The following is a 14161-nucleotide window of genomic DNA, read 5'->3' as shown; positions in this document are numbered from 1 at the left end:
ACTAGAACTGAATATAAGGATGATAAATTGTACAATTCAGTGCTATTGCAGGTCCAGCCTGCTATGGAAAACAGGGCATCCTGGGGTATTAGAAATTCACCTATGTGTTAGACATTAGTAAGCCATGTAATTACAGTATTTCCCATATACACCTGCAAATAGGGTTAATATTGAAATCTCAAACATCTGTCCCTTTTATACACCAATTTGAAATAAAATACTGAGAACAAGTGCACAGTTTTGGTATGTGGCAGAGGATAAAAACAGAGCTTATGTACAACAATTTGTATTATGGTGTAACACTATGCTATGAAGCTATATTTTTATAACAAGTAGGTAACGCGCCGCCCCGGCCGCTGGCAGCAATTTGCTAAGTAGGCAAGTTCGCTTAAAACTCCATGCATGTACATAAAGTATGAGGATGTTGAGATTCTAATTACCTAAGGAGGTGATAATCTAGTTCTATAAAAAATGAACACAGGAGTGAATAGGGATGATCTTACATTTAATTGCCAATGATATCCACATGGGCTTGAAAAAAGCTGTGAACATCTTGGACATAGGGCTGAATTATGTGGAAGAAACGTTGGGCCCTGAAATAGAGAAATCTTCTCATCCTTATCTGTCACTAATATTTATAAATATTATTTGCATCCCCTAAGAGGGCTTAACAGGTAAATATTATAACAGAGCATAATATAGTCATACATTGCAGCAGCGGCTCGAATATATAAACAGATTGTTAAGTAGCACGTTTATGTCTGGGTGTGCTAGTTACAAAAATCTCTAAACATGCAGAAAGACCAGGTTCATAACATTGCTTGGGGTAAGTGAATACTGTTTGCGTGTCACAAGAGAACTTAGCTGCTAAATATTATAACAAGATATAGCATATCAATAAAATGCAGTAGTAACAAAGAAACATAAGTGATCTGCTTGGTATTGTGATAAGCGTGATACATTCAATGGAAATTAAGCATATTTAAAGTTGCATCTACAGTAGTCCACAGCGTTGTTATGAGATACACATCAAAACCAGAGTCTATCAGTCCCAAAAAATACCGAACAAGGGAGCAGGTTCAACTTTTGCAGGTTTAGCCAATTCCTCTTCTAAGGCCGCAAGTAGTATGCTGCACTTGAAATACTTGCTCTAATGGCGGCGGCCAGCTCTCCTCAATAGCCAAGTTGCGATAGTCGCATAAATGTAAATCAAAAGCCCCGAGATCTGTCAGCCTTCTGGTGTCCGCTCCGGGCAGTCTATGTAGTTTGAGGGAGTGCCGGTAAGATAACTGGTAGTCGGAAGTCGGGCGCGGTCCCTGCACCCACCGCCAAGCATCAACGCACTGAAGTGGGTCAGCCAGTAATGTTACTCCGTGTCTATCACTAGGTAGGTCTATTCGCAGGCCACATAGCGCAGCCTCTGGTTCCCGTATCTTCTCAGGGATGGTGATTTCCCAAGCCTCCGCAATATCGCAGCCTGATGTATTCTGTGCAGGACTTATTAGTAAAGATGGCGGCGGTCGGGGATTCGCTGCTTGCTCTATATCGCCACACTCCTCCTCATATTGGGCTAGGATAGACAGGAAGGCGGTATGCGTAGGAGTAGGGTTGTAAGCCTCTTCAATTGCATCTAGTAAAGTTTGATTATGACGCTCCAGCAAATCCTTTATCTGACTCAGGAGAGATGCAGTTATATTTTCCATGTCTCTGTTTTAGGCCAGGCGTCACGTAGCGTGTCTGAGAAGATAGAATCAGTATAATATCCTCAATGCAGTGTTATTTCATCTCCCTTAGCTTGGGATAGCTGGCAGTTGCATCAGATGTGAGAATATTAGATTATTAGAAGCTTAGGCTCATCCTGCATCGGTTGGGCTTTGTATTCATAAATGTAAAGCCAGGAGCTTCATGAAAACACGTCCGGCCATGTTAACAGCTGGCTCCGCCCCCCCAAATTTCAATTTATTTTAACTAGGTACAATAGCTATTAAATAGTTATTAACTATTTAATAGCTTACCTAGCTAAAATAAAGAGAAATTAACCTGTAAAATAAAAACTAACCTAAGTTACAATTACACCTAACACTACACTATACTTTAATAAATTATTCCTATTTAAAACTAAATACTTACCTGTAAAATAAACCCTAAGATAGCTACAATATAATTAATAATTACATTGTAGCTATTTTAGGATTTATATTTATTTTACAGGTAACTTTGTATTTATTTTAGCTAGTTAGAATAGTTATTAAATAGTTATTAACTATTTAATAACTACCTAGCTAAAAGAAATACAAAATTACCTGTAAAATAAATCCTAACCTAAGTTACAATTAAACCTAACCCTACACTATCATTAAATTAATTAAATAAATTAACTAACTACAAATCACTACAATTAAATACAATTACATAAACTAACTAAAGTACAAAAAATAAAAAATGCTAAGTTACAAAAAATAAAAAAAAATAAGTTACAAACATTTAAAAAATATTACAACAATTTTAAGCTACTTACACCTAATCTAAGCCCCCTAATAAAATAACAAAGCCCCCCAAAATAAAAAAATGCCCTACCCTATTCTAAATTAAAAAAGTTCAAAGCTCTTTTACCTTACCAGCCCTTTAAAAGGGCCTTTTGTGGGGCATGCACCAAAGAATTCAGCTCTTTTGCCTGTAAAAGAAAAATACAAACCCCCCCCAACATTAAAACCCAACACCCACATACCCCTAATCTAACCCAAACCCCCCTTAAAAAAACCTAACACTACCCCCCTGAAGATCATCCTACCTTGAGTCGTCTTCACTCAGCCGAGCAGTGGAACCGAAGAGGAGATCCGGAGCGGCAGAAGTTATCCTCCAAGGGGCGCTGAAGAAATCTTCCATCCGATGAAGTGATCCTCCAAGCGGCGCTGAAGAAGTCTTCCATCCGATGAAGTGATCCTCCAAGCGGCGCTTGATCCGGGCGATGTCATCTTCCAAGCGGGGTCTTCAATCTTCTTCTTCAGGATCCATCTTGCAGACCTCCGATGCGGAACATCCTGCTGGCCCGAAGTACTACCGACGAATGAAGGCTCCTTTAAGGGACATCATCCAAGATGGCGTCCCTTCAATTCCGATTGGCTGATAGGATTCTATCAGCCAATCGGAATTAAAGTAGGAAAAATCTGATTGGCTGATTGAATCAGCCAATCAGATTGAAGTTCAATCCGATTGGCTGATCCAATCAGATTGAGCTCACATTCTATTGGTAGTTCCGATCAGCCAATAGAATGCGAGCTCAATCTGATCCACTTCTTCAGCGCCACTTCATCGGATGGAAGACTTCTTCAGCGCCGCTTGGAGGATCACTTCATCGGATGGAAGATTTCTTCAGCGCCCCTTGGAGGATAACTTCTGCCGCTCCAGATCTCCTCTTCGGTTCCATCGCTGCTCGGCTGAGTGAAGACGACTCAAGGTAGGATGATCTTCAGGGGGGTAGTGTTAGGTTTTTTAAAGGGGGGTTTGGGTTAGATTAGGGGTATGTGGGTGGTGGGTTTTAATGTTGGGGGGGTTGTATTTTTCTTTTACAAGCAAAAGAGCTGAATTCTTTAGGGCATGCCCCACGAAAGGCCCTTTTAAGGGCTGGTAAGGTAAAAGAGCTTTGAACTTTTTAAATTTAGAATAGGGTAGGGCATTTTTTTATTTTGGGGGGCTTTGTTATTTTATTAGGGGGCTTAGATTAGGTGTAAGTAGCTTAAAATTGTTGTAATATATTTTAAATGTTTGTAACTTATTTTTTTTTATTTTTTGTAACTTAGTTAGTTTATGTAATTCTATTTAATTGTAGTTATTTGTAGTTAATTTATTTAATTAATTTAATGATAATGTAGTGTTAGGTTAATTGTAACTTAGGTTAGGATTTATTTTACAGGTAATTTTATATTTCTTTTAGCTAGGTAGTTATTAAATAGTTAATAACTATTTAATAACTATTCTAACTAGCTAAAATAAATACAAAGTTACCTGTAAAATAAATATAAATCCTAAAATAGCTACAATGTAATTATTAATTATATTGTAGCTATCTTAGGGTTTATTTTACAGGTAAGTATTTAGTTTTAAATAGGAATAATTTATTAAAGTATAGTGTAGTGTTAGGTGTAATTGTAACTTAGGTTAGTTATTATTTTACAGGTTAATTTCTATTTATTTTAGCTAGGTAAGCTATTAAATAGTTAATAACTATTTAATAGCTATTGTACCTAGTTAAAATAAATTGAAATTTGCCTGTAAAATAAAAATAAATCCTAAGATAGCTACAATATAATTATTATTTATATTGTAGCTATATTAGGGTTTATTTTAAAGGTAAGTATTTAGTTTTAAATAGGATTAATTTAGTTCATAAGATAAATATTATTTAGATTTATTTAATTAATAATTAAGTTAGGGGGGTGTTAGGGTTAGTGTTAGACTTAGGTTTAGAGGTTAATAATTTTATTACAGTGGCGACGGTGTAGTGGGGGGCAGGATAGGGGTTAATAAATTTATTACAGTGGCGGCGGTGTAGGGGGGGCAGAATAGGGGTTAATAAATTTAATATAGGTTGCGGTGGGGTCCGGGAGCGGCGGTTTAGGGGTTAATACATATATTATATTATTGCGGCGGGGTAAGGGAGCGGCGGTTTAGGGGTTAACATGTTTATTATAGCTTGCAGTGGGCTCCGGGAGCGGCGGTTTAGGGGGTAAACACTTTTTTTTAGTTGTGGCGGTGTAGGGGGGACAGATTAGTGGTGTTTAGACTCGGGGTACATGTTAGGGTGTTAGGTGCAGACATCTCCCATATGAATCAATGGGATGTCTGTCAGCAGCGAACATGAACTTTCGCTATTGTCAGACTCCCATTGATTCCTATGGGATCCGCTGCCTCCATGGCGGCGGATTGAAAACCAGGTACGCTGGGCCGTAAAAGTGCCGAGCGTAGCTGCTAGTTTTTTGATAACTAGCAAAAGTAGTCAGATTGTGCCGCACTTGTGTGCGGAACATCTGGAGTGACGTAAGAATCGATCTGTGTGGGAATGAGTCCGGCGGATCGAAGCTTACGTCACAAAATTCTACTTTTGCCCGTATCTAGGGCTTGATAACTTAGGCGAATCAGCCTCGCCACAAATACACTGCGAAATTCCAGCGTTTATTGAGGAGGATACATTATTTCTGCTAGAGTGAACTAAAACATATATAGTAGATTATTTGCTTATTATTAGATAAACATACAATCATATTATATTAATTGTACTATTACATTTCCTTATAATATTTACAGCATATAGCATTGCTTATTTATAAAGAACCATCACATTCTGCAGGCCATGATAGTTATACAAATATATAAACTAATATAGAATACTGTGGTATTTTGCATGTATGTATTACTTGTGGGATCTATTCCATTTCTTATTATTCATGTTTGTTTTATAGATGAAAACTCATTGAAGCTGGAAACCTTAATTTCAATGGGTCTAAGGCCACAGCCTAATGTGGAGGCCTTTCTAAAGCCAGAGGAAATCTCTCCTACGCTGATAAACTGCCTGGTACAGCAGATCAACCTATGTTGGCACGGAACTCCATCCACAAGGCCTAAAATGACTGGTTAGTTTTGTACCTTCTAAACACTTCTGCTAAAGAAAACTCTACAGTGAAGAATTGAGAGGTCAGATAAATTCAGCATTGTACATATAACCATATTTCATTTTGTCAGCAACCCCTTAAAGCAACGACTTGCCCATAGCAGAACTTCTGCATTGCTTCAATAGCATCCTTCATGCTCAGACCATTTACATGAAAAGAGGGGCACCTTCCCCAGTAATAGCAAAGGCATTGTTAGGTTGTACCAAGGAGCTCACTGGTAAAATTCAATAGACCCTCCCCAAAATCCTCATTAGGCTCTGTCACTAATTTAGCATATATATTTCTTATAACTGAGCAGGTACTTTTCTTGCTAACAGACAAGGAGCAGGGACTAGTTAATTAAAGGAACAGTAAAGCCAAAATGAAACTTTCATGATTTGGGTAGAGCATGTGATTTGTAAGCAACTTTCCAATTTGCTTTGTTCTCTTGATATCCTTTGTTAAGAGTAAAACTAGGTAGGCTGATATGAGCTCAGGAGAGTGCGGGTGTTTTTAGCAGTCTATGGCAGCGGGGTTTGTATCTATGTATAACATTGCTATAAACAATGCTGCATACACTGCTGCCAGATGGATAGACATGTGCACGCTCCTGAGCTCACCTAGGATTACTCTTTAGCAAATGATACCAAGAGAACTACGCAAAAGTGATTACAGAAACAAATTTGAAAGTTGTTTAAGATGTCTTGCTCTATCCAGTCCATTTAATGTTTAATTTTGATTTCTGTCTAACACTTCTTACTAGGCTGCTGTCCTTCTTCACACACATAACTTTATCCCTTTAACTCTTTTCCTTTTAAAGACACAAACTAAGCATTGGTTATCTCTTTTATCCTAATTATATACAGAATAGTGACACAGACACACTGATTACACTGAGACAGTTTACCTGAACTGCTCAAACAGTGACCCACTCACAAAGTGACATTATATCATAATTACTGGTACACTCACATTGACACACTCACACACACCTTTACTTAAAGGGACAGTCTACTTGACAATTGTTATTGTTTAAAAATATAGATAATCCCTTTATTACCCATTCCCAAGTTTTGAATAACCAACACTGTTACTTTTTACCTCTGTGACTACCTTGTATCTAAGCCTCTGCAGACAGCCATATGAGCTAGCACTGTCTAACTGTGAAATTCATTGAGATAAGGGGCTGCCTTCAAGGACTTAAAAATCAATTTGAACCTACCTAGGTTTAGCTTTCAACAAAGAATACCAAGGGAACAAAGCAAAGTTGATTGACACCCCCTGTTAGCGGCCGATTGGCCATGAATCTGCAGGGGGCGGTATTGCATCAACAGTTCACAAGAACTGCTGGTACAATGATAAATGCCAACAGCGTATGCTGTCAGCATTTATCGATGTGTGGCAGACATGATTCGCTATAACGGATCATGTCTGTCCGCACCATGATAAATTTACCCCACAGTGTCTGCCGGAATTTGTCAGTTTACTTCTGTTCTACTGCGATAGGTAGAATGACTCATGAACCTTCATTCAATAAAACACCTTTGTGAAACTAATATCTCACAGAAAAATTCACCTCTGAACCACAACCTCCCTCTATTAAACAGTCCACTCTAATATATGCAAAAACAACTTGAAAACAGCTAAAGTAAATTAAAAGAAAAATTAAGTTAAAGAGACAACATCATTAGTGATGCAGTTGCAAAACACGAATGTGAGATGCTTCATGGGGGAAATAGTCTTCTGCGTGCTGGACCAAGGTGAAGGTAAAAATCTGTTCACACATTGCTGTTATACAGTGTGTGGGGAAACCAGACGTGGACTCCTTGCACACATGCCCTAGAGAGATGCAACTGCACCTCACTGGCGAGGCCCAAGGGAGGCCGAAACTTATGTCTCGGGTTTGTTGTTTTCTCTTGTTCAGAGAAGAATTGCCTGGTATTTCGGTGCTGGACTGTCATTGGGCACCATCAGACTGATATGCTACAGGATATTTTTTCTCTGTGAAAGGGCATAGTGTGTTAAAAGAGACTGCACACTGAGTGGTACTGGCCTTGTGAACAAGCACAGAATTTTTTCTAGCTTATGTTCTGTCTGTTGAGTGTGTCTCTATTTTTATGTTTTAATGCAAATTCGTTCTGTTATCAGTTTGTTGTCACTCTCAATAAACTAATCATATGAATAATATATGAATAATATCAGTGGAGGCTCTTCCATATGAGCACAGCCGCACGTGAACCCTCTGGGAAAAAGAAAGAAAATACATTTTTTTGGCTGAATAAATATAATTTCTCCAATAGCCCCCCTATTTGGAAAAATTTATTCAGCCAAAAAAGGTTCCAGTCTACTGTCCAGTTTTTTTAAAAAAATGCCTTTTTTTTTTAACCGCATGTGCGTTAGAGAGGTAAAGCCTGACATAGCCAGGCACCATCAGACTAATATGCTACAGGATATTTTTTCTCTGTGAAAGGGCATAGTGTGTTAAAAGAGACTGCACCCTGAGTGGTACTGGCCTTGTGAACAAGCACAGAATTTTTTCTAGCTTATGTTCTGTCTGTTGAGTGTGTCTCTATTTTTATGTTTTAATGCAAATTACTCTTGGGTCTCCCTAAGAGTAAAAAGGGAAAACCAGACTTGGACTTCTTGCACATATGCCCTAGAGAGATGCAACTGCACCTTACTGACGAGGCCCAAGGGAGACCGAAACGTACGTCTGGGGTTTGTTGTTTTCTCTTGTTCAGAGAAGAATTGCCTGGTATTTCGGCTCTGGACTGTCATTGGGCAGGGTCAAACTGATATGCTACAGGATATTTTTCCTCTGTGAAAGGCATAGTGTGTTAACATAGACTGCACCCTGAGTGGTACTGGCCTTGTGAACAAGCACAGAAATTTATATAGTTATATTTAAGTGTGTCTCTGTATTTTTATGTTTATATACACAATCTGTACACACACTGCTCCCTGTTATACACAATCTGTGCACACACTGCTGTTATAGACAATCTGTGCACACACTACTCCCTGTTATACACAATCTGTGCACACACTACTCCCTGTTATACACAATCTGTGCACACAATGCTCCCTGTTATACACAATCTGTGTACACACTGCTGATATACACAATCTGTGCACACACTACTCCATGTTATACACAATCTGTGCATAAACTGCTGTTATACACAATCTGTGCACACACTACTCCTTGTTATACACAATCTGTGCACACACTACTCCCTGTTATACACAATTTGTGCACACACTACTCCCTGTTATACACAATCTGTGCATACACTGCTGTTATACACAATCTGTGCACACACTACTCCCTGTTATACACAATCTGGGCACACACTACTCCCTGTTATACACAATCTATGCACACACTACTCCCTGTTATACACAATCTGTGCACACACTACTCCCTGTTATACACAATCTGGGCACACACTACTCCCTGTTATACACAATCTATGCACACACTACTCCCTGTTATACACAATCTGTGCACACACTACTCCCTGTTATACACAATCTGTGCACACAATGCTCCCTGTTATACACAATCTGTGCACACACTACTCCCTGTTATACACAATCTGTGCACACACTGCTGTTATACACAATCTGTGCACACACTACTCCCTGTTATACACAATCTGTGCACACACTACTCCCTGTTATACACAATCTGCGCACACACTGCTGTTATACACAATCTGTGCACACACTACTCCCTGTTATACACAATCTGTGCACACAATGCTCCCTGTTATACACAATCTGTGCACACACTGCTGATATACACAATCTGTGCACACACTACTCCCTGTTATACACAATCTGTGCACACACTTCTCCCTGTTATACACAATCTGTGCACACAATACTCCCTGTTATACACAATCTGTGCACACAATACTCCCTGTTATACACAATCTGTGCACACAATGCTCCCTGTTATACACAATCTGTGCACACAATACTCCCTGTTATACACAATCTGTGCACACAATGCTCCCTGTTATACACAATCTGTGCACACACTGCTGATATACACAATCTGTCCACACACCACTCCCTGTTATACACAATCCCTTCTAACACTACTTACTAGGCACTCTCCCTCTTCACACACATCACTGCCAGGAGCTGCACATTCACTTGCTGCACACAGCCCAGATCTTACCCTGCAAGTGCTGCCCGGCTCCCTTCCTGGTCTCATCCAGTGCAGTTAATAGCTGTGACTTCTACAATGCATATCCATGCCTGTTGTATACTTTTATTGCAATTCATTTTTAATTAGTCATAGAATATGTGAATGGCTTAACCTGTATGACTTATATTGTAGCTAAATGTGTGGGCATTAGAGAGGAAGATCGTATTGGGTGCTTTGTGAGTCACTGCATTGAAACTGCAGCAGCACTGATGTAACAGGTGAAGATTGCAGGCACTGAAAGTGATGTTCCTGGTTTAAGGCCCTCATCTCTATCTACTACCTGCACATTAAAACAAACCTCACTTGCAATGTGTTGTTACATTATTATTTTTTTTAGAGAAATTTGTTTTACTGGATTACCAGATGCATTAGTAATAGATCCTCATAGCATTCAGTTAAAGATATAGAGGCCCATTTATCAAGCTCCATATAGAAACAGAAACAGCAGTTATGAAGCAGCGGTCTAAAGACGAGGGGGTGGAGAGTGATATACACAGCCGAGCTTGAGACTTTGGCATGGAGTTGGTGTATCTGTCTTAACAGACTTACATGGTATACTGGCTGGGGAAATCAATCCCAGTGTTCCGTTCAGATCTCCCTGTTATGAGAATTTTTTCTCTTAAGCTCTTCCGGAGCGGTTTTGACTTTGTTGCTTCCTTGTCCATGGGGAGAGAGTGTCCTAGGGAAGTCCGTGGGTTGAGAGTTCTCTTCCAATTGTTCTTTTGGTTCCTCAGTGAGCTTTCTGCTTGGAGGATATGGTCTTCTGGGTTCATACCAGATGGTACCTCTCAGTGGGGAGATCTTCTTTTGGAGATCTTCTTTTGGAGAAGGAGAGTTCCTCCTGCTAGATGGGGGGTCTCGTGTTTGATGGTGGGCGGAGGCCCACTTCGGCTCATTGCCAGCGACCCTCTCTATGAGCATACTCCTCAGGATCGTATGTTCCCTTTCATCATTTCCTGCTCGAACATTTGTATCAGATGGGGAAGATGATCAAGATTTCAAGGCGTTAGGGTTAGCTCCACCGCTTCTGTAGTAGAAGGTGGGTTTGAACCCAGGTGGGGCTACGGGTGTCTTTGCCTCCTCCTGGTGGCCAGGTTCTGTATTTCCCACAAGTAAGGAATGAAGCCGTGGACTCTCCTCATACAGAAGGAAAGGACATTTTCTGGTAAGCATAATTTATGTTTTTTTCTTTCATGATTATGATAGAGCATGCAATTTTAAGCAACATTCTAATTTACTCCTATTATCAATTTTTCTTCATTCTATTGCTATCTTTATTTGAAAAGCAAGAATGTAAGCTTAGGATCTGGCCCATTTTTGGTTCAGCACCTGGTTTGCGCTTGCTGATTGATGGCTAAATGTAGTGACCAATCAGCAAACACTATCCAGGGTGCTGAATAAAAAATGGGCAGGCTCCTTAGCTTAGATTCTTGAATTTTCAAACAAAGATAGCAAGAGAATGAAGAAAAAGAGGTAAAATAGAGGTAATTGCATGCTCTATCTCAGTGTTTTTCAACCAGTGTGCCATGGCACACTAGTGTGCCGTGAGAGATCCTCAGGTGTGCCACGGCAGACTGACAACAGTGTGACATATTTTTTAAACTTTGCTTGTTTTTTACTCCCAGTGCAGGGGTAGTTTGTAGGAGGCATGGCATAACAGCACAATACATACAGTATGTGTGTGTTTGTGTGTATGTGTATATATATATGCTGTATTAGGCTACAATGTGCAATTTTTTTTAAATTTTGGGATGGTGGTGTGCCACAGGATTTTTTAATGTAAAAAAGTGTGCCACAGCAAAAAAAAGGTTAAAAATCACTGCTCTATCTGAATCACAAAAGAAAAAAATTAAGTTTAGTATCCCTTTAAAGAAGGAAAAGGGATTTTGTTCCTCAGACTTTCACATCATACAGTAATGTATCAGTACCAGATACATTCTGAAAACTACTCCTTTTATTTAACAATTTTCTTTATTACCTAACATAACAGTAAAGTTATAAGATTTAAATGTTTACTGCAAGCAGGACTGTGGACAAGAGGAAATAAATGTAAACAACTTTTGGTCATGCCAGGTTAGCCACGTAAACAAAACAAATGCATAATGGTGATGAGTATATTGCTTGACTAACCAGGAATGTATCCCAAATCAAGCTGTTCGTGAAACCACTTTTATTAATCTGGCCTGTCATTTACTTTAAACATTTCCCTTTCCCAGAATCGTATTTCCACCTCTGGAACATCCTACAGACATTTTCTGAAGAACAGATGAACACTTCACTCCATTCCCTCATCAGAGAAAAGGTTAGAATGGTTCTGAGTAGTGTTTCAAATAAATTGTTGTAATAGTGATGTTGAAAACATTTAATCTAATACTGTACCATGATTGCTTATTCGCCATTCTCTGTATCTTAAATATTGTTTCTCAATAACCTGGTGTTGTGTTAGGCTCTGTAATGCTACTTCTAAAGAAGACTCTTAACAATCATTCCAAATCCTGTAACTTCAATATACAAACAGACTCAGTTAAATATGTAGAAATGTTTTATCTCCTCCCTCAACTACTCACCCAGGCAAATGTTGAAAAACTTATTTTTAATGTGATTGGCTGTATCTGTGGCTTACAAACAACTTATTATGGACAGTGATGATTCATTCAGTTACATTTAATATAATAACCCACATCCTGTACAACCATTACTACTCCCCGTTAGTGATGTTGCGAACCTAAAAATTTCGGTTCGCGAACGGCGAACTCGAACTTCCGTAACTGTTTGTGAACCGGCGAACCGCCAATGACTTCAATAGGCAGGCGAATTTTAAAACCCACAGGGACTCTTTCTGGCCACAATAGTGATGGAAAAGTTGTTTCAAGGGGACTAACACCTGGACTGTGGCATGCCGGATGGGGATCCATGGCAAAACTCCCACGGAAAATTACATAGTTGATGCAGAGTATGGTTTTAACCCATAAAGGGCCTAAATTTCCTAACATTCCGAAATTGTTTGGAATAACGTGTGAGTGGTGGCACAGAGCAATTAATCACAGTATATGCTGCGGGCCTGACACACAGGCCTGATGGAAAATGAAATTAGATTACACTAGCAAACTGATGTAAAAGTTTTTTTTTCTTTAAATTTACACTAATGTTACATCAGATATGAGTGGTGGCACAGAGCAATTAATCACAGTATATGCTGTGGGCCTGACACACAGGCCTGATGGAAAATGAAATTAGATTACACTAGCAAACAGATGTAAAAGGTTTTTTTTTTTTAATTTACACTAATGTTACACCAGATATGAGTGGTGGCACAGAGCAATTAATCACAGTATATGCTGTGGGCCTGACACACAGGCCTGATGGAAAATGAAATTAGATTACACTAGCAAACTGATGTAAAAGGTTTTTTTTCTTTAAATTTACACTAATGTTACATCAGATATGAGTGGTGGCACAGAGCAATTAATCACAGTATATGCTGTGGGCCTGACACACAGGCCTGATGGAAAATGAAATTAGATTACACTAGCAAACAGATGTAAAAGGTTTTTTTTTTTTAATTTACACTAATGTTACACCAGATATGAGTGGTGACAGTGAGCAAGTAGGCACAGTATATGCTGTGAGCCTAACACATAGGCTGACAGACAGGCAAATGCAATTAGATTACAAAAAAAACAAAAAACAACTGAAGTTATAGCCCTAAAAAGGGCTTTTTGGGCTGAAATTCTAGCCCTAAAAAGGGCTTTTTGGGGTGCTGTCCTTACAGCAGAGATCAGATGAGTCCTTCAGGACTATAGTGGACACTGAATACACTAGCCTAGCTATCAATTTCCCTATAAAATCACCAGCAGCAGCACTATCCCTCCTCTCACTAAGAATGCAGGATCATAATGAATCTAAAATGGCTTCTGCCCAGGAGCTGGGAGGGTCTGGGAGGGAGTGTCTGCTGCTGATTGGCTGAAATGTGTCTGCAGACTGTGAGATACAGGGTCAAAGTTTCCTCAATGATGATGAATAGGGGGCGGATCGAATATCGCATATGTTCGCCCGCTGCGGCGAACGCGAACAAGCTAAGATCACCGGGAACTGTTCTCCGGCGAACTGTTCGCGACATCACTACTCCCCATTAACAAATCGCACATACCAATTTCACATGCATTTTTCAATCATTTAGTCTGTGAACAGACTATGTTTATGGTGTCATCCCAAGGGCACAGAGAAAAATCACAAACAATCTTTGGGTGGTTTTTTAGAACATTATATTGCAGTGCACATGTCTTACCTTCAC

The 14161-nt window shown here is 39.3% G+C and overlaps 1 protein-coding gene and 1 long non-coding RNA gene across 3 annotated transcripts in view; one reads left to right on the top strand and one right to left on the bottom strand.

Moving 5' to 3' along the window:
- Nucleotides 1-14161, top strand: part of LOC128647790 (receptor-interacting serine/threonine-protein kinase 2) — a 248823-nt gene that overhangs the window by 124019 nt on the left and 110643 nt on the right. For both annotated transcript variants that reach the window (XM_053700516.1, XM_053700522.1), the window contains exons 7-8: nucleotides 5460-5630; nucleotides 12084-12169. In XM_053700516.1, coding sequence (XP_053556491.1) covers nucleotides 5460-5630; nucleotides 12084-12169 — 257 coding nt within the window. The remainder of the gene's footprint in view (nucleotides 1-5459; nucleotides 5631-12083; nucleotides 12170-14161) is intronic.
- The window catches only part of LOC128647808 (uncharacterized), a 161683-nt gene that overhangs the window by 67860 nt on the left and 79662 nt on the right, over nucleotides 1-14161 (bottom strand). The window lies entirely within an intron of this gene.

This window comes from Bombina bombina, chromosome 1 (genome assembly GCF_027579735.1).
Source record: "Bombina bombina isolate aBomBom1 chromosome 1, aBomBom1.pri, whole genome shotgun sequence".
Taxonomy (NCBI): domain Eukaryota; kingdom Metazoa; phylum Chordata; class Amphibia; order Anura; family Bombinatoridae; genus Bombina; species Bombina bombina.
This window is presented reverse-complemented; position numbering and strand designations above follow the sequence as displayed.